At 45.6% G+C, this 21,231-nt stretch overlaps 1 protein-coding gene across 4 annotated transcripts in view; it reads left to right on the forward strand.

Annotated features, from left to right (window-relative positions):
* Window positions 1–21,231, forward strand: part of tec (tec protein tyrosine kinase) — a 301,217-nt gene that overhangs the window by 149,027 nt on the left and 130,959 nt on the right. For all 4 annotated transcript variants that reach the window (XM_070870133.1, XM_070870134.1, XM_070870137.1 and 1 more), the window contains 3 exons: window positions 9,712–9,793; window positions 18,483–18,611; window positions 19,835–19,872. In XM_070870133.1, the coding sequence (XP_070726234.1) occupies window positions 9,712–9,793; window positions 18,483–18,611; window positions 19,835–19,872 (249 nt within the window). The remainder of the gene's footprint in view (window positions 1–9,711; window positions 9,794–18,482; window positions 18,612–19,834; window positions 19,873–21,231) is intronic.

Raw genomic sequence — 21,231 nt, forward strand, 5'->3', positions numbered from 1 at the left:
CTTAACTGCCTGCTGTACCTGCATGCCAACCTTCAATGACTGATGTACCATGACACCCAGGTCTCTTTGCACCTCCCCTTTTCCTAATCTGTCACCATTCAGATAATAGTCTGTCTCTCTGTTTTTACCACCAAAGTGGATAACCTCACATTTATCCACATTATACTTCATCTGCCATGCATTTTCCCACTCACCTAACCTATCCAAGTCGCTCTGCAGCCTCATAGCATCCTCATTGCAGCTCACACTGCCACCCAACTTAGTGTCATCCGCAAGTTTGGAGATACTACATTTAATCCCCTCGTCTAAATTATTAATATACAGTGTAAACAGCTGGGGCCCCAGCACAGAACCTTGCGGTACCCCACTAGTCACTGCCTGCCATTCTGAAAAGTACCCATTTACTCCTACTCTTTGCTTCCTGTCTGACAACCAGTTCTCAATCCATGTCAGCACACTACCCCCAATCCCATGTGCTTTAACTTTGCACATTAATCTCTTGTGTGGGACCTTGTCGAAAGCCTTCTGAAAGTCCAAATATACCACATCAACTGGTTCTCCCTTGTCCACTCTACTGGAAACATCCTCAAAAAATTCCAGAAGATTTGTCAAGCATGATTTCCCTTTCACAAATCCATGCTGACTTGGACTTATCATATCACCTCTTTCCAAATGCACTGCTATGACATCCTTAATAATTGATTCCATCATTTTACCCACTACCGATGTCAGACTGACCGGTCTATAATTCCCTGTTATCTCGCTCCCTCCTTTTTTAAAAAGTGGGGTTACATTGGCTACCCTCCACTCCATAGGAACTGATCCCGAGTCAATGGAATGTTGGAAAATGACTGTCAATGCATCCACTATTTCCAAGGCCATCTCCTTAAGTACTCTGGGATGCAGTCCATCAGGCCCTGGGGATTTATCGGCCTTCAATCCCATCAATTTCCCCAACACAATTTCCCGACTAATAAGGATTTCCCTCAGTTCCTCCTCCTTACTAGACCCTCCGACCCCTTTTATATCCGGAAGGTTGTTTGTGTCCTCCTTAGTGAATACCGAACCAAAGTACTTGTTCAATTGGTCCGCTATTTCTTTGTTCCCCGTTATGACTTCCCCTGATTCTGACTGCAGGGGACCTACGTTTGTCTTTACTAACCTTTTTCTCTTTACATATCTATAGAAACTTTTGCAATCCGTCTTAATGTTCCCTGCAAGCTTCTTCTCGTACTCCATTTTCCCTGCCCTAATCAAACCCTTTGTCCTCCTCTGCTGAGTTCTAAATTTCTCCCAGTCTCTGGGTTCGCTGCTATTTCTGGCCAATTTGTATGCCACTTCCTTGACTTTAATACTATCCCTGATTTCCCTTGATAGCCATGGTTGAGCCACCTTCCCTTTTTTATTTTTACGCCAGACAGTAATGTACAATTGTTGTAGTTCATCCATGCGGTCTCTAAATGTCTGCCATTGCCCATCCACAGTCAACCCCTTAAGTATCATTCGCCAATCTATCCTAGCCAATTCATGCCTCATACCTTCAAAGTTAGCCTTCTTTAAGTTCTGGACCATGGTCTCTGAATTAACTGTTTCATTCTCCATCCTAATGCAGAATTCCACCATATTATGGTCACTCTTCCCCAAGGGGCCTCGCACAACCAGATTGCTAATTAATCCTCTCTCATTACACAACACCCAGTCTAAGATGGCCTCCCCCCTAGTTGGTTCCTCGACATATTGGTCTAAAAAACCATCCCTTATGCACTCCAGGAAATCCTCCTCCACCGTATTGCTTCCAGTTTGGTTAGCCCAATCTATGTGCATATTAAAGTCACCCATTATAACTGCTGCACCTTTATTGCACGCACCCCTAATTTCATGTTTGATGCCCTCCCCAACATCACTACTACTGTTTGGAGGTCTGTACACAACTCCCACTAACGTTTTTTGCCCTTTGGTGTTCTGCAGCTCTACCCATATAGATTCCACATCATCCAAGCAAATGTCCTTCCGAACTATTGCCTTAATTTCCTCCTTAACCAGCAATGCTACCCCACCTCCTTTTCCTTTTATTCTATCTTTCCTGAATGTTGAATACCCCTGGATGTTGAGTTCCCAGCCCTGATCATCCTGGAGCCACGTCTCCGTAATCTCAATCACATCATATTTGTTAACATCTATTTGCATAGTTAATTCATCCACCTTATTGCGGATACTCCTTGCATTAAGACACAAAGCCTACAGGCTTGTTTTTTTAACACCCTTTGTCCTTTTAGAATTTTGCTGTACAATGGCCCTTTTTGTTCTTTGTCTTGGGTTTCTCTGCCCTCCACTTTTCCTCATCTCCTTTCTGTCTTTTGCTTTTGCCTCCTTTTTGTTTCCCTCTGTATCCCTGCATTGGTTCCTACCCCCCTGCCATGTTAGTTTAACTCCTCCCCAACAGCACTAGCAAACACTCCCCCTAGGACATTGGTTCCGGTCCTGCCCAGGTGCAGACCGTCCGGTTTGTACTGGTCCCACCTCCCCCAGAACCGGTTCCAATGCCCCAGAAATTTGAATCCCTCCCTGTTGCACCACTGCTCAAGCCACGTATTCATCTGCGCTATCCTGCGATTCCTACTGTGACTATCACGTGGCACTGCTGGTGGGACAGGACATAGCCAGGAATGGTGCTGGATGTGTCTGGGACATTGGCTGAAACATATGTTTCTGTTTGTATGACTATGTCAGGCTGTTGCTTGGCACAAGACCCCAGATGTTAGTAAAGAGGACTTTGCAGGGTCGACTGAGCAGGGTGTGCCATTGTCGTGTCTGAAGCCGCTGGCGAGGTCGATGCCAGGTGGTACGTCTGGTTTTATTCTTGTTTTCTGCAGTGGTTTGTTGCAACTAAGTGGCTTGCTAAGCCATTTTAGAGGGCAGTTAAGAGTTAACCACATTGCTGTGGTATATTTGGACTTTCAGAAGGCGTTCGACAAGGTCCCACACAAGAGATTGATGTGCAAAGTTAGAGCACATGGGATTGGGGGTAGTGTACTGACATGGATTGAGAACTGGTTGTCAGACAGGAAGCAAAGAGTAGGAGTAAATGGGTACTTTTCAGAATGGCAGGCAGTGACTAGTGGGGTACCGCAAGGTTCTGTGCTGGGGCCCCAGCTGTTTACACTGTACATTAATGATTTAGATGAGGGGATTAAATGTAGTATCTCCAAATTTGCGGATGACACTAAGTTGGGTGGCAGTGTGAGCTGCGAGGAGGATGCTGTGAGGCTGCAGAGCGACTTGGATAGGTTAGGTGAGTGGGCAAATGCATGGCAGATGAAGTATAATGTGGATAAATGTGAGGTTATCCACTTTGGTGGTAAAAACAGAGAGACAGACTATTAACTGAATGGTGACAGATTAGGAAAAGGGGAGGTGCAAAGAGACCTGGGTGTCATGGTACATCAGTCATTGAAGGTTGGCATGCAGGTGCAGCAGGCGGTTAAGAAAGCAAATGGCATGTTGGCCTTCATAGCAAGGGGATTTGAGTACAGGGGCAGGGAGGTGTTGCTACAGTTGTACAGGGCATTGGTGAGGCCACACCTGGAGTATTGTGTACAGTTTTGGTCTCCTAACCTGAGGAAGGACATTCTTGCTATTGAGGGAGTGCAGCGAAGGTTCACCAGACTGATTCCCGGGATGGCGGGACTGACCTATCAAGAAAGACTGGATCAACTGGGCTTGTATTCACTGGAGTTCAGAAGAATGAGAGGGGACCTCATAGAAACATATAAAATTCTGACGGGGTTAGACAGGTTAGATGCAGGAAGAATGTTCCCAATGTTGGGGAAGTCCAGAACCAGGGGTCACAGTCTAAGGATAAGGGGTAAGCCATTTAGGACCGAGATGCGGAGGAACTTCTTCACCCAGAGAGTGGTGAACCTGTGGAATTCTCTACCACAGAAAGTTGTTGAGGCCAATTCACTAAATATATTCAAAAAGGAGTTAGATGAGGTCCTTACTGCTAGGGGGATCAAGGGGTATGGCGAGAAAGCAGGAATGGGGTACTGAAGTTGAATGTTCAGCCATGAACTCATTGAATGGCGGTGCAGGCTAGAAGGGCCGAATGGCCTACTCCTGCACCTATTTTCTATGTTTCTATATTTCTATGCTGTGGGTCCGGAGTCACATATAGGCCAGACCAGGTAAGGATGGCAGATTTCTTTCCCTCAAGAGCATTAGTGAACCAGATTGGTTTTTACGACAATAGTGTAGTTTCATGGTCATTTTTACTGATACTTTTTAGTCCAGATTTATTTTAATTACATGAATCTACAATTGCTCCAAGCAGGTTCCGTTGGGCTCATTGTGGTGGATTTGGGTAGAATTTCATAGGATATCCCAGGAATTCGCTCAGCCATCCCATTGATAAAGGGAGATGGGTAGAAGATATGTCCGCAGCACCATTACTGGAACTTCCTAGCTTTTTGTCCACATGGAACTAGATTCCTACTCATTTTCTGCAACCCACCCCCCCGACCCGCCAGGTAGTTATGACAGAGGCCAAAACAGAATTTGGGGTCTGTAGTCTTTCCATCTTTATACTTTGAGTTAATCTTGCTGAGATGGATAGGATGAAATTAATTATTTTTATCATTTTAAACACTTCAGTTAGATTACCCCTCAATTTTCTAAACTACAAGTCATGTTTATGCAGTTTGTCATCATAATTTAATCTTTTTAACCCCATTATCATTTTGCTGAATCTGTGTTTTACTTCCTCCAAGGCCACTATATCCTTCCTGAGGTGCAGTGCCCAAAACTGAACGGAGGACTCCAGATAAGGACTGACCCAAGGCTCCATACAACTGAAACATAACTTCCTCCCCCTTGTATTCAAGACCATCATTACATTAGCCTTTTTGTACCTGCACACTATCTTTTAGTGATTTCTGTACATGGAGCTCAAAACCTGTTTGAATCTCCACAGTTTCTAGTGTTTTACCATTATATGTCTCCATGCTTTGCTATTAAGAAAATAGTCAGCATAGATTTACCAAAATGATACTGGGTATTAAATTATGAGGACAGGTTGCATAAACTTGGGTTGTATTCCCTTGTTTAGAAGGTCAAGGGTGATCTATTTGAGGTGTTTAAATGATCAGCCATGATCTTATTGAATGGTGGTGCAGGCTCGAAGGGCCGAACGGCCTACTCCTGCACCTATTTTCTATGTTTCTATAAAGGGATTCGATAGAATAAACAAAGATTAGGTATTTCCTCTGGTGGGTGGGATCCAGTACAATCTTAAAATTAGAGCTAGGCCATTTCAGGAAGCACTACAAAGGGTGGTGGAAAGGAGGAATTCCACCGCCTCCCCCAAAGGATACGGATCAAAGTTGGGTAAATGGATTTGAGGTACAGATCAGCTATGATTGAATTGCATGGCGGAGCAGACGTGAGAGGCTGAATGGCTTACTCCTGTTCCTATCTTGCCTGGAGTACAAAGACTTACATACTAGAGCCAGCTGCCTTCCTAGCTAAGCTGAACCAGTACAGATATGGCACTGGCATTCAGCTCATTGTGAGTGTGGTTGACTATACATGTAACATCCAACTATGTTAGATGGGAGGATTCTTTTGCTTTGAATCCATCAGGTGAAGTTTAGAGATATAAAGGGCACTCCACAAGAGTCATGGGCTCTTGTAGGAAGATTTGAAAGTACCTTACGACAGTATGAGGGGCAGCTAATTGTAAGTGGAATGCCTTAATGGAAGGTCTTGGTGAGTTTTCTATCCTAGCTCACATCGAGTTACATCGTGTCTACACAGAAACAGGCCATTTGGCCCAACTGGTCAATGCAGACACATATGCTACATACAAGCCTCCTCCCACCCCTCTTCATCTAACCCTATCAGCAAATCCTTCTATTCTTTCTCCCTCGTGCTTATCTAGATTTCTCTTAAATGCATCTATGCTATTTGCCTCAACTATTCCTTGTGGTAGCGCATTCCACATTCTAACCACTCTTTGAACAATAACTTTCTCCTGAATTCTCTATTGGATTTATTCATGACAATCTTGTATTTATAACCCCTCGTCTCCCCCACAAGTGGAAACATTTTCTCCACGTCTACCCCATCAAACCCTTTCATAATCTTGAAGACTGCTCTCAGGTCACCTCTCAGCATTCTCTTTTCCAGAGAAAGAACCCCAGCTTGTTCATCCTTTTCTGATAGCTCTAAACCTCTTAGTTCAGGTATCATCCTTGTGAATCCTTTTGCTTCTTCAGTGCCTCTATCTTGTTTATAATATGGGGACCAGAATTGTGCACAGTACTCCAAATGTGGTCTAACCAAGATTCTGTACAAGTTTAAATTACTTCCCTGCTTTTCAATTCTATCTCTCTAGCAATGAACACTAGTAATCGGTTTGTTTTTTTATTACCTTATTTTACTGCATAGCTACTTTTAGTGATTTGTGTATCTGTATCCCTCGATCCCTTTGCTCTTCTATGCCATTGAGACTTTTAAGGGACAAAATTCCCCTGTTTGCAACCTTAGGTGTCATATTTGACCCTGAAATTAGCTTCCGGCCACATATTGGTGGCATAACTAAAATCGGCTATTTCCACTCCATAAACATCGCCCGTCTCCGCCCCTGCCTCACCTCATCCATGCCTTTGTTACCTCTAGACTCAACTACTCCCAACACATTCCTGGATGGCCTCCCACACTCTACTCTACATAACCTTGAGGTTATCCAAAACTAGGCTGCCCGTGTCCTAACTCGCACCAAGTCCCGCTCACCCATCACCCCTATGCTCGCTGACCTACATTGGCTCCCGGATAAGCAAAGCTTGATTTCAAAATTCTCATCCTTGTTTACAAATCCCTCCATGGCCTCTATCTCTGTAATCACCTTCAGCTTCACAACCCCTCCCCCCCCCCCAGCCCACCCGAGATATTTGCACTTCCCAAATTCTGCCCTCTTGAGCATCCCTGATTATAACTGCTCAACCATTGGTGGCCGTACCTTCAGCTGCCTGGGCCATGAGCTCTGGAACTCCCTCCCTAAACCTCTCTGCCTCTCTACCTCTCTTTCCTCCTTTAAGATGCTCCTTAAAACCTACCTTGTTGACCAAGCTTCTGCCGTAATTTCTTATGTGGCTCGGTGTCACATTTATTTCTTTTGTCTTATAACACTCCTACGTTTGTGAAGCGCCTTGAGAGTTTTTACTATGTTAAAGGTACTATATAAATACAAGTTGTTATTCTGTGCCTCCCGTCAGTGCCTCCGGCGGGGGTCGCTAACAGGGGGAAAAATTGTCTTTGACTTGGGGGGGGGGGGGGGCAGGGGGCGATGGGCGCTACCGTCTCTCTCGAGATTGTGCAGGAGTTAGCGGAGGTGTGAACATAGTCGCGCCATGCCCCCACTTGTAATGCGCCTGGGCCACTGCAACTCTGCCGATGACATGATCGCTATGTGCGATGACCTCTTTTCGCCCCGCGGTGGAAATTGGCTACCCCGCCCCCCCCCCGAGGCAGCAGGTCAGGAACTGGGCCGGCGACCCATTGCGGGGCAACCTTAAATGGAAGGGTCAGACCACTCGCCACTCCTTTCTCAGGGTCCAGGCCACCATCGTGCAGCCTGGTGCTCCGTCTCGATTCCGGCCTGCAGCCATGGCACCCCTTAGCCCTGGTGGCCCAGTGGAGGCCTTCCCTTTTAATGGTTGCTCAACCATGGCGAACAAGGGAAATTAGGGATACTGTTAAATTCAAGGAAGAGGCATATAAATTGGGCAGTAAAAGCAGCAAACCTGAGGACTGGGATAAATTTAGAATTCAGCAGAGGAGGACAAAGGGGTAATTAGGAGGGGGAAAATAGAGTATGAGAGATAGCTTGCAGGGAACATAAAAACTGACTGCAAAAGCTTCTATAGATATGTGAAGAGACAAAGATTAGTGAAGACCAACGTAGGTCTTTTGCAGTCAGAATCAGGTGAATTTATAATGGAGAACAAAGAAATGGCAGATCAATTGAACAAATACTTTGGATCTGTCTTCACTAAGGAAGACACAAATAACCTTCCGGAAATACTAGGGGTTCAAGGGTCTAGCGAAAAGGAGGAACTGAAGGAAATCCTTATTAGTCAGGAAATTGTGTTCGAGAAATTGATGGGATTGAAGGCCGATAGATCCCCAGGGCCTGATAGTCTGCATCCCAGATTACTTAAGGAAGTGGCCCTAGAAATTTTCCAATATTCTATTGACTCTGGATCAGTTCCTATGGCTTGGAGGGTAGCTAATGTAACACCACTTTTTAAAAAAGAAGGGAGAGAGAAAACAGGGATTTATAGACCAGTTAACCTGAAATCGGTGGTGGGAAAAATGTTGGAATCAATTTATTAAAGATGAAATAGCAGCGCATTTGGAAAGCAGTGACAAGATTGGTCCAAGTCAGCATGGATTTATGAAAGGGAAATCATGCTTGACAAATCTTCTAGAATTTTTTGAGAATGTAACTAGTAGAGTGGACAAGGGAGAACCAGTGAATATGATGTATTTGGACTTTCAAAAGGCTTTTGACAAGGTCCCACATGAGAGATTAGTGTGCAAAATTAAAGCACATGGCATTGGGGGTAATGTATTGACGTGGATAGAGAACTGGTTGGCAGTAAGGAAGCAGAGAGTTGGAATAAACGGGTCCTTTTCAGAATGTCAGGCAGTGACCAGTGGGGTGCCACAGGGTTCAGTGCTGAGACCACAGCTATTTACATTATGCATCAGTGATTTAGATGAAGGAATTGAATGTAATATTTCCAAGTTTGCAGATGACACTAAGCACGGTGGCGGTGTGAGCTGTGAGGAGGATGCTAAGAGGCTGCAGGGTGACTTGGACAGGTTAGGTGAATGGGCAGATGCATGGCAGATGCAGTATAATGTGGATAAATGTGAGGTTATCATCTTTGGTGGCAAAAACAGGACGACAAAATATTATCTGAATGGTGACAGATTAGGAAAAGGGGAGGTGCAATGAGACTTCAGTAAAATTAATTCAGCCTGTGCACAGCAGAGGGTTGATCACAGAATTGAGATTATTTGGATTGCATTTGGATTATTTGCTATCAGTATGTTGACTATCTTTGCAAGCCAATTTGGAGCTGTTTATTTTTCTTTATTTAAAACCTTGCGCCTGCTGTGTTTTGTCTCTGCCAATTGTTTTCCTTCTATCTCATTCCTTTGGTGAAGGTGTTGAATTCTTAATGGGGGAACATTTCCATGGGTGCCAATTGTTCTCTGGTGTCTTGTCCAAGTCCTTATTATTCATTGGTGAACTTGGACCATGAACGTCAGCAGACGATTCAACCACATGGAAGAGGGAAGATCTGGTTGTTGGGATCACAGTCACTGACCTTCAAACATGTCCACTCCTATCAGGGGTTCTGGAGTGCTGAGGCTAATTGTAGTGCCCCACTCACTAACTCAGCTGATAACAGCTAATTGGCATATGAGCAAAAAAAGTAAACAGTACTGTTATGCAGTCTAATAATTATGTTGGTAAGTTCATTGGGATTTTAAAGCTGTCATTAATGCACCCGGAGGACTAAAGCTTGATCCTATCCTACATCATTTTGCATAAATATTGGGCATCTATTTGTAGTGCCCTTTTTCCCCCAAAGGGTTCAAATTCTCCTGCATTATTGTAATTGAAACTTTTTTTTGTTTCAGGTTATATACGATTGTAATACCTTGTATGTTTTTGCTCCGACTGCTGATAGCAGAAGCACGTGGGTGAAAACACTAAAAGAAGGTAATAATTATAGATAATTGTCTTGTGCTCATTCATCTGACTAATCTCAAACTGAAGAACATGATTGATAAAACCATACAAAATCAGTGGGAAATAAAACTTTGGCATTTTCAAATAACCTAAAATATGATACGAAATTATAAGGATAAATTCCATAATCCTGTGTGCCTCCAAGGGCAGCCTTCCCTTATGGCTGTTGGATCATGCACTTGGGGCTGGATTTTCGGTTGGAGGCCTTTTTGGGTGATAATGGCGATGGGGCGGTAAATTTTGCGCCGGGAAATGGTTTGCATCTGCAGCCACAAAATTCAGCATTTGGGCCCTGAGTGTGCTAAGGGAGGCGTTGCACACCTCTTTTAGGGCGCTAGGCCAACTGAACAACTGAAAATCCGTTGCTAAAGTGCCGGCCTTGGAGCGCCCTAAGAGAGGCTTCTCTGGAAAAAGAATTGCCAAAAAAAACACACTAAACATTCCCAATACCTTGCTCACCCCACATGAAGATAAATCGCAAAAAAAAACTAAAAAATAATCACACTGACCTCATGTAGTGATTCCTTCCCTCAACGCCGCCGGAACAGCTCGGACCGTCCACTTTCCCAGGCGGTCCCACATCGGGGTGCTACGGGTCCCGCTCGAAACAAAAATCATACCGCTGTCGAAACCGAGGGCGTTGCACACCGGATCGCGCTCCCGGGCGGTACTGATCAGCGCCCCTGCAAAACCGCCACCAAATTTCCCAGTGGGGCAATGGAAACTGGCCGCCCGGCCGGAAATCATTTGCATACCCATTATTGCCCTTGCGGGCGCCAATAGAGGTGGAAGCCCAGTGAAAATCCAGTCCTTTACCTTTTTAATGCCATCAAATTTTCAGCTGCTTAGTTGGATCTCATTGAATTCAATAGCTGTCCTAGTAGAGTTCTATTGTGCCCAGTAATAAATTAGGAAAATAAAATTAGTTAACTCATTTGCTGTAGAATAGATTCTTGATATAACTGACTTTGGAAATATGGCACATCTATATTTGGAAAGTGGCACTGTGGCAGAAGGATGCTGGGATGAATTATACTAGGAGGTAGCAGTAAGCAGTTGAATGGCCATGATTCTTCATATCGAATTTGTAATCGGGAGGAAGTAGCTAATCAGATATTAGGAACTTGTCTGCAGGGCAGAAACAAAAAAAATTAACACATGCTGAACTGTTCTCTTACATTTTCTGGAGTTCATTCACCTGCTTCGAACAACGGTTCGTCGATGCTCCGTGCTGGCCCATCCTGTTCATGTCAACTTTGTTCTTCCATGGGACCTCTGACTTTGACACTGGTCTCCCTACTATTGGATCTCATGACATTTAAATAGGCCTGTGTAACCTGGGCTTTTCCCCTGTCCATTCGCGTGCGTATTTTGGCTGCTGCTCCGCACCCGAGCCATTCAATATTTTTTCCACTTTTCCCCCCTCTTTCCTTTTCTCTCTATCCCTCCCTGACCGTTCTCTCCTGTCATCATGCCTCCTTTCATCTCTCCTCTCTCGGACACTCTGCCCGCCCAAATCCCTACCTCAATCCTTCATTACTCTTCGACCTTCCTACTCCGGCTGCCATCCAAGGCTTGACTCCCACCTAGATAAGCCTACAGTTTCCCTCTGTTGCCTCTCTTGGCATCTTACGAAGGGCCCATCGAGGCACTTGTCGCTGCCTCCTTACGAGCAGCAACCCCAACTGTCCCATCCTACTATCTCGCCTACCTTCCCACCCAGCGCGCCCACTGGCGGCTAATCTTGCCAATCTCTTCCCTGTCCAACTCACCCCACCCCCTTCCCCCCGCCAGCGCTGACCTTGTGTATGCAGGCAGTGGAGCAGTCACTACTGACCTCTCCGTATCTCCCACCAGGACGTCCGTTCACTTGTAAACAAGGACCTTCCCATCCATGAGCTTATCGTGGATGATGGCATCAACATCTTGGCCCTGACGGAAACCTGGTTGAGGGACAATGACACATTACCCTTAAATGAAGCCTCCCTGTCTGCTATACCTTCCACCAGTTGCCCCACTCATACTGCCATGGTGGTGGTGTGGCTCTCATCAGCAAATCATACCTTGGTCTGTTCCCCCTACTCCTCCGGTACTTTCTCCCCCTTTGAGCATTCACCCTATTCCAACCTTCTCACCTCTTTTAAAATTCTCGTTCTCGACTGCCCACCCAATGACCATAACAATGTTATTACCGAGATATCTTCACTACTTTCCTCCCTCTGCTTCTGCACCGAACGACTTCTCATTCTCTGTGATTTCAACCTCCATCTCAATTCACCATGCTCTCTCTCCTCTGAGCTCACTAGCCTCCTTTCCTCCATGTAAACTCCCCAACCCATATTCACGGCCAGCACCTCGAACTAGCCATCTCTCATGGCCTTGCTACTCCCATTGTGTCAATTGCAGGTAAGGCCATCTCTGACCACTTCCTCATATCGCTCGCCACCCATATTCCCCTTCTACACCCGCCCCCCCGCAACCTTACCTCCTTCTGTGTCCACCCCTGGAAAAAACTCTCACAACTGCACTTCTTAACTCCCAACTGTCCAGCCTTTGGTCCTCCATTCACCATGATATTTCTGCAGCTCATCATCATCATAGGCAGTCCCTCGGAATCGAGGGAGACTTGCTTCCACTCTTAACATGAATTCTTAGGTGGCTGTACAGTCCAATACGAGCCCACAGTCTCTGTCACAGGTGGGGCAGATAGTCGTTGAGGGAAAGAGTGGGTGGAATTGGATTGCCGCACACTCTTTCCGCTGCCTGCGCTTGATTTCTGCATGCTCTTGGCGTTGAGACTCGAGGTGCTCAGCGCCCTCTCGGGTGCACTTCCTCCACTTAGGCAGTCTTTGGCCAGGGTCTCCCAAGGGTCAGTGGAGATGTTGCACTTTTTCAGGGAGGCTTTGAGGGTGTCTTTGCAACGTTTCCGCTGCCCACCTTTGGCTTGTTTGCCGTGAAGGAGTTCCGAGTAGAGCACTTGGTTTGGGAGTCTCTTGTCTGGCATGCGAACTATGTGGCCTGCCCAACGGAGCTGATCAAGTGTGGTCAGTGCTTCAATGCTGGGGATGTTGGCCTGGTCGAGGACGTTAATGTTGGTGCGTCTGTCCTCCCAGGGGATTTGTAGGATCTTGCGATGACATCATTGGTGGTATTTTTCCAGCGACTTGAGGTGTCTACTGTACATGATCCATGTTTCTGAGCCATACAGGAGGGCGGGTATTACTACAGTCCTGTAGACCATGAGCTTGGTGGCAGTATTGAGGGACTGGTCTTCAAAAACACTTTTTCTCAGGCGGCTGAAGGCTGCACTGGCGCACTGGAGGTGGTGTTGGATCTCGTCGTCGATGCCTGCTCTTGTTGATAGGAGGCTCCCGAGATATGGGAAGTGGTCCACGGTGTCCAGGGCCACGCCGTGGATCTTGATGACTGGGGGCCAGTGCTGTACAATGAGGACAGGCTGGTGGAGGACCTTTGTCTTACGGATGTTTCGCGTAAGGCCCATGCTTTCGTGTGCCTCAGTAAATACATCGACGATGCCCTGGAGTTCAGCCTCTATGTGCGCAGATGCAGGCATCGTCCACGTATTGTAGCTCGACGACAGAGGTTGGGGTGGTCTCGGGCCTGGCCCGGAGATGCTGAAGGGTAAACAGCTTCCCACTGGTTCTGTAGTTTAGTTCCACTCCAGCGGGGAGCTTGTCGACTGTGAGATGGAGCATGGCAGCGAGGAGGATTGAGAAGAGGGTTGGGGTGATGACACAGCCCTATTTGGCCCCGATCCGGACATGGATTAGGTCTGTAATGGATCCGTTGGAAAGGATCACGGCCTGCATGTTGTCATGGAGCAGGCGGAGGATGGTGACGAACTTTTGGGGGCATCCGAAACAGAGGAGGACGCTCCATAGATCTTCGCGGTTGACAGTGTCAAAGGTCTTTGTAAGGTTGAAGAAGGCCATGTATAAGGGCTGGTGCTGTTCCCTGCATTTTTCCTGCAGCTGTCGAGTTGCAAAAATCATGTCCGTTGTGCCCCGTAGGGGACGAAATCCGCACTGTTACTCCGGGAGGAGCCCCTCAGCCACAGGGAGAAGACGGTTGAAGAGGACTCGAGCGACAACTTTCCCAGTGGCTGATAACAGGGAGATTCCTCTGTAGTTGCCGCGGTCAGACTTGTCCCCTTTTTTAAAGATGGTCACGATCTGAGATCTCCCGGCATGCTCTGCTCCCTCCAGATGAGAAAGATGAGGTCATGTATTCGCGCCAGTAGTGCCTCTTTGCCATACTTCAGTGCCTCAGCAGGGATTCCATCCGCTCCCGAAGCCTTGTTGTTCTTAAGCTGTCTTATGGCCTTTTCTACCTCATGCAGTGTTGGGGGTCTCACTGAGGTGGTGGCGAGTAGCATGCTGCGGGATGGAGTCGAGAACACTCGAGTCAAAGGCAGAGTCTCGGTTGAGGTGATCTTCAAAGTGCTCCTTCCAGCGGGCCTTGACTGCCTCGGTGTCTTTGAGTGTTTTCCCGTTCTTGGCCAGCAGTGGGGTGGGGCCTTGGGTGTTTGGACCGTAGGTGGCCTTGACTGCGATGAAGAATCCTCGCACATCATGGCTATCGGCCAGCTGTTGTATCTCCTGTGCTTTCTCCATCCACCACCTGTTATTTACCTTTCGGGTTTTTTGTTGGACCTCAGCTTTGAGGCGTCTGTGATGCTGCTTTGCTGCTCCGGAGTTGGATTGTTGTTTAAGGCTCAGAAATGTGCTGCGTTTGCGATCTATTAGCTCTTGGATCTCCTGATCATTCTCATCAAACCAATCTTGGTGTTTCCTGGTTGAGTGACTGAGCGTCTCCTTGCAGACACTGGTTATGGAGGCCTGGAGAGCAGACCAAGCGCTGTGGGCATTCTGCGTCTCGGGGTCATCAAGGCATGCCAGGTTAGCTGTGAGGCACTAACTGTATAGGGCTCTCTTAGCTGGGTCTTTAAGTGCCCCAGCATTGACTTTTTTGCGACGCTGCTTCTGCTGCCCCCTCTGCTTTGGGGCTATGTTGTCCACCATAGTTGCTTGGGAACTTAGACGCTTTGATAGCGACATCGTTGCCCTAAGAGAGACCCGGCGGACAGGGGAAGGCCAGCTCAAGGAACAAGATGAAGGTTGCATCATCTTCTGGAAAGGGAAACCAGAGGAAGAATGCCGTCCCCACGGAGTCGGCTTCGCCATCAAAAACAAGCTGGTTGACTGCCTCAAAGACTCCCCCTGCGGGGTTAACGAATGCCTCATGACTCTTCCACTCTCCCTATCCTGGAATCAATGCACCACAGTCACCAGTGCAGACGCCCCAACACTCGATGCAACAGATGAGACCAAAGAGGGTTTCTACTCCAACCTCTCAAAAATCCCTGTCCCGCTTCCCCGCGGATGACAAACTGATCCTCCTCGGTGACTTCAACACTAGAGCCGGCAAGGACACAGCCTTCTGGGGAGGCGTGATTGGCAGAGAGGGGGTAGGGAAAGCCAACTCCAGTGGTACCCTACTCCTGACAAAATGTCTAGAACATAAACTTGTCATTACTAACACCTTGTTCCGCCCGAGGGACAAATAGAAGGCATCGTGGCAACACCCTCGCCCCAAACACTGGCACCTGCTCGACTATGTCATCGTCCGAGCCAGGGATCGCACAGACGTGCACATCACCTGCGCCATGACTGGAGCTGACGACTGCTGGACGGACCACCGCCTAATCCGCTGCGTCATTGACATCAACATTTCTGCAGCCACCGATCTGTTCAATCACACCCTCACCACCCTAGTCCTTGTTAAAACAATTACTCTCTCACCTTGGCCGTTCCCCCTGTTACAGCCCTGATCTTCGCTCCCTTAATCCAAGGGACGGAGACTTGAACAGATATGGTGGACAACTGGTTTAGCCATTCATCATCAGATATGACTGGACAACGTAAAGCACTATCTGGTCCTGCTCTCGTCTGCCAAAATCATTCTGGAATGTAAAGATAAACCCCTGTTTCTATTCTCCACTTTTTAACCGTCTTTTTAATCCCCTTTCCCCAGTCTCCACCCTCACCTCTGACAAAAAATATGAGGAGATCACGGACTTCTTTGTCTCTAAGATTGAGACCATCCATTCGGCCGCCTCTACCTCTTGCCTTTCTTCCCCTAGGGCCAAACTTCCTCTAAGGAAGCCCCCTGCCCTAGCCCTGCCCTCAAATCTTTCTCCAGTTTCTCTCCGATCTCCCCTCACGACCTTTCCGAGCTCATCCTGTCCATGAGACCCACTTCCTGCTTCCTTAACCCTATTCCCACCAAACTGCTGACCACCCAACTTCCTTTTCTGGCTCCCATGTTAGCTGACATTGTTAATGGTTTGCTGTCCTCAGGTACTGTCCTCCTCTCCCTCAAATGTGCTGTCATCATCCCTCTCCTCAAAAAAAAAAACAACCCTCGATCCCTCCTTCCTTGCAAACTATCGCCACATCTCCAATCTCCCTTTCCTCTCAAGTCCTTGAATGTGTTGTTGCCGCCCAAATCCGTGCCCATCTTTCCCGCAATTCTATGTTTGAATGCCTCCAATCCAGTTCCACGCCTGTCACAGTACCGTAAAGGCTCTCATCAAAATCCTTTGTGATTGTGATAACGGCAAACTTTCCATCCTTGTCCTTCTTGACTTGTCTGCAGCCTTTGATACAGTTAACCACTCTTTGACCCTGAAATGAGCTTTTGACCACATATCCGCAGCATAACTAAGACTGCCTATTCCACCTCTGTAACATTGCCCGACTCCGCCCTTGCCTCAGCTCATCTGCTGCTGAAACCCTTATCCATGCCTTTGTTACCTCTAGACTTGACTATTCTAATGCACTCCTGGCTGGCCTCCCACATTTTCTACCCCACGTGAACTAGAGGTGATCTAAAACACGGCTGCCCGTGTCCTAACTCGCACCAATCCAGCTCACCCATCACTCCTTTGCTCGCTGTCCTACATTGGCTTCTGGTTAAGCAACGCCTTGATTTCAAAATTCTCATCCTTATTTTCAACTCCTTCCATGGCCTCTCCCCTCCCTATCTCTGTAATCTCCTCAAGCCACACAACCCCCTGAAATATCTGCGCTCCTCTAATTCTGCCCTCCTGAGCATCTCTGATTATAATCGCTCAACCATTAGTGGCCATGTCTTCTGTTGCCTATGCCTCAAGCTCTGGAACTCCCTGCCTAAACCTCTCCGCCTCTCTACCTCTCCTTCCTCCTTCAAGACGCTCCTTAAAACCTACCTCTCACCTGCACTAATTTCTACTTATGCGGCTCGGTGTCACATTTTTATCGCATAATTCTCCTGTGAAGCACCTTGGGACGTTTCACTATGTTAAAGGCGCTATATAAATACAAGTTGTTGTTGTTAGTCCTCTTGGGTTGGGAATGGCACGTGACACTAGGGAGAGGGGAAGTGAAACAATGAAGGAAGAAAAATGGAACAATTGTAAGCATATGTGTCATCGTAATCAAGTTTGATGCTTGCTGCAGGCAACTTTCCCAAATGAACATTCAGAAGAGCTTGCAATATAATGGTAAAAAGCAAGGAGCTTGATTGTAATCCCCTTCCCGCTCTGCACCCTGGTGCATGGCTAGCCTCAGACACAGAAATCAATAGCACTAACTCTATTGTTACCTCTGTAGACTAGGGAAGAAACACAGGACCTTTCTTCTGTGTATAGTTCAATACCACTGAACAGAGTGCATTTAACCACTGAATGATTTGGGGAATTATTTTCAATTTTGCTATTTATTTTATTCAGTGTTATAACTTGGCCAATGAGAATCTTACATTGGTTGAGTAGCGTCTTTGATGCAATTGATTATATATGGTCTGTGGAAAGAGTAAAGTTGGTGAATCTGATGGTCTTTTCTTGCATCCTGTATACTTTTATAAAATGTCAATGCTGATATCAGTGCAAAACAAATGGCTCTGGTACCTGTGTGGGTCTCATGCATCCAATTATAACCTAAAAGTAAATTTCCCAGGGTTTTATCAGGACAGTGACCATGAAGATTCCATTCTACTGTTCTTCCTGTCACTAGCGTAAGCAAATTCTGGCAAGTTTAGTTTTGATTTGAATCGAGCTGTGCAAGACCTGCACACCAGGAGCCGACACTACTACCATAAATCTTGTACAATAGCAGAACATTTATAGATGAGTTACTGAACAAGATGGTGTGATTAAGCCAAATTAACATAATTATTAACAACCTCAAAATGCTTCTTTGACTATGGATATCAACTTGGCTGCTTCCTACGGTTGGACTCATGCTACTTCGAAGTTATCAGCGATCACTGTTTAAACAATAGGACATATTTTAAAAATCAATGTAAATATAGAAATAAACTAAATATCATTAAAAATAATAGTTTTTATAAAGAGATGTTGATGGTTGGATTTGCTCTTTCAGGTTGTAGCTTAAGAATCTCATACTTTCAATTTCAACTTCTAAATTTAAATAAATGGCTTTTAAGCATACTTCAGAAATTGTACAGCATGAGATTTAGACAAGGTCAGAGTGGATTGTGCTCAAGTTGGGAGCCATTTTCACTAACTGAGATTGTAATTAAGTCAGCGATCATCATCCTTTGAGGTTAATTATTATCTTTTTTCTTTTTAAATTAGAAATAAAAAATAATGACTTAATATTACCAAAATATCACCCAAAGTTCTGGGCAGATGGAGCATGGCAATGCTGTAGACAAGCAGATAAACTTGCTCCAGGCTGTGAGGAATATAACCTCTTTGGTGATCGTAAGTATTGCATTTCTTAAAATTATGTATGTTGTTGAAACTGCCTCTTATTCAGAAATTGGTATTGCTTTATCATTTTATTTGTGTACATTCAAAGGGCTTCTAACTGAATAGGCACTGAGTTATATTTGTTGGTAGGCGGTATTACGTTGAATAAAACCACTTGTAAAAAATTAACATATATGGATTATTTTTATAATACCATTGGGTAGTTTCAAAGCTGCAGTCCCATATTAGGATTCAGCTACTCATTTTTTTCATGGTTTATGATTTAATTTTAACCCCAATTTGTCTGCGCCTTTTTTTGGGCTCAGAATCGATGCTGAGCTGGCAGAGCGTGCCCGACCAGGAGGCCCGAAGCCAGCCCGAAATTGATCTCTAGCCTCATTAAAAAAATTGGTGCAAGCTGCTGACACCTGTCTTGCTACAGGCAGCTTGTGCATTTATTTAGAAGTATATCAGGCCACTTGCCAACTGTCAGCAGCTCGAAAGTAAATCCTAGGAGCAGGCTGGTGTGGATAACGGGGTGGCGGCAACTTAGGCCCCAGCAGTCACTGAAGAATCCTGAGCAGGCAGGCCTGACACCACCCTCGCTTGTCGCTTCCCAGTTTCTGTAAGGGAGCCTAAAACAGGCATTGGGCCTATTTACATATTTAAGTAACCTAATGCCTGAAAAAATGGCCCAATTTCGAGTCAGATCTTTATCATGCACCTTTGGGGCAAAATTGGGCCTCGGCGCATTGAGGTCCAATTTCTACTCCGTAATACGCCTTTTTGACTTCAGGATATCCCAAAATGCTTTACATCCAGTGAATTCCTTTTTTTAAATGTAGCCACTATTGTTTGTAGGTAAATGCAGCTGCTGATGTTGATGTGGGCTAAGCCAATATTGGGCAAAATGTCCCCCCCCAAATTTTGTCAGCACAATTGATACTTCAGCAGGGCTCCTGTGGATTTTTAGTGTTTCAGGCCTCTTTTATCTAATATTGAGTCACACCTATTGATCAGGTTATGTGTTCGATTGAAATTTGTAGGTGGGTATGTTGAATGGGAGTTTTTATTGATAGCTACATCAAGTCTTGACTTTAGAAACTTTTATCAATCTACGAATCAAATTATTTTGACACTGGTTAAATATGTTCTTGAGTTAGATTTTTTTATAAATTTGTGTTGGAGATTACAATACTACTTCATCTGTTGAAAGCAATGTTTTTTCTTTTCAGTTACTCGAAAACCACTTCCACCAACACCAGATGACATGGTAAGAAATTACAAAAAAAAACACTAAGTCTACTTGTATGCATCACTTTATTAATGTTCTATTACTGTAGTTTAAATAATATTTCTAATAGCTGTTAGTAATGAGAGTTAAATGTTAGCTCATTAATCATTTTCTATCATTGAGCAAAATGGTTTTAATATCTCTTGCAGGCCAACTTATGTTTGTGGTATTATAGTATTGACCTCACAGGAAGATGGCATCATTTGCTGAACCTAAGAAGGGATGCTTGAACAAGCAATGCATGTTTAAAAGTATTGTATTCTGAGGACAGCTATTAGAGAGTTTGAACAAACATGTCATTTAATTCCAGGTCTGCAGTCACTTTCATGATTAGGAATGTAGGAATAATTAATGCACATCTTCGACCCAAGCTCCAAACTGCTGTATGACTGCATATTCTATTTTTAAGAGCCAAGTACATGTTAAGGGTGATTATTTGGAAAATGTTAATCTTACAGTGCCTGCCAATAATGCAGGAAATATATTGGAATTCACCTTTGCTTTAATGTATATAATGCATGATTTGGCTCATTGGGTTTTCCAACATTCCCCAACCTTATAACTATTAAGAAATTATTCTGCCATTTAGCTCTTGGCTTATTAGAGATCAAATAATGAACAGCGACACAAAGTTGCATCTGAACGCTCTTTTATTTTCCTAATTCTACGCATGGAAAGATATTGGGCTGGATTTTCGTCTTTGTGTCTGTTTGTGCCCCGGAGAGGCGATTAAATGCTGTTTTTGGGCGTAACGCTGGGCATTTTTTATGTGCCATTACAGACCCCTTACAAAGTCAATGAGAGATTTGAATGGGGGCAGCGTATCATGCTGGTTGCTATTGGCAGGCAACTTCAAGCTAGAAGGAGGGCTCTTGGCCAAGTGGACTCACTGATGAAGAGGGGTCGAGGATGTCTGGGGAGGAGGCCTTACCTACCACGGGTTTACAGGGACCATCGCTCATACTTCCAGCTCTCTGTGGTGCAGTGCATAAGAAAGCTGCGCTTCCGAAAAGAAGTGCTGACAGAGGTATGCGATCTCCTACAGGCAGTCCTACAGCCTACCAGCACCAACAGGACTGCACTGCCCATCGGAGTGAAGGTGACTGTGGTGATGCCTTCTATGCCTCCGGCTCCTTCCAGCCAACAGCAGAGGACATATGCAGCATTTCTCAACACGCTACACATCGCTGCATTCGGCACACAACAAAGGCTTTGTACGCCTGCAGAATGGACTTCATAAAGTTCCCTATGAGCAGGGACAGCGAGAATGAGAGGGCTATTGCGTTCAGCAGATTTGCGGATTTCCCAGGGTTCAAGGAGCCATTGACTGTACACACA

This window comes from Pristiophorus japonicus, chromosome 2, assembly GCF_044704955.1.
Source record: "Pristiophorus japonicus isolate sPriJap1 chromosome 2, sPriJap1.hap1, whole genome shotgun sequence".
In the NCBI taxonomy this organism is placed as follows: Eukaryota; Metazoa; Chordata; class Chondrichthyes; family Pristiophoridae; genus Pristiophorus; species Pristiophorus japonicus.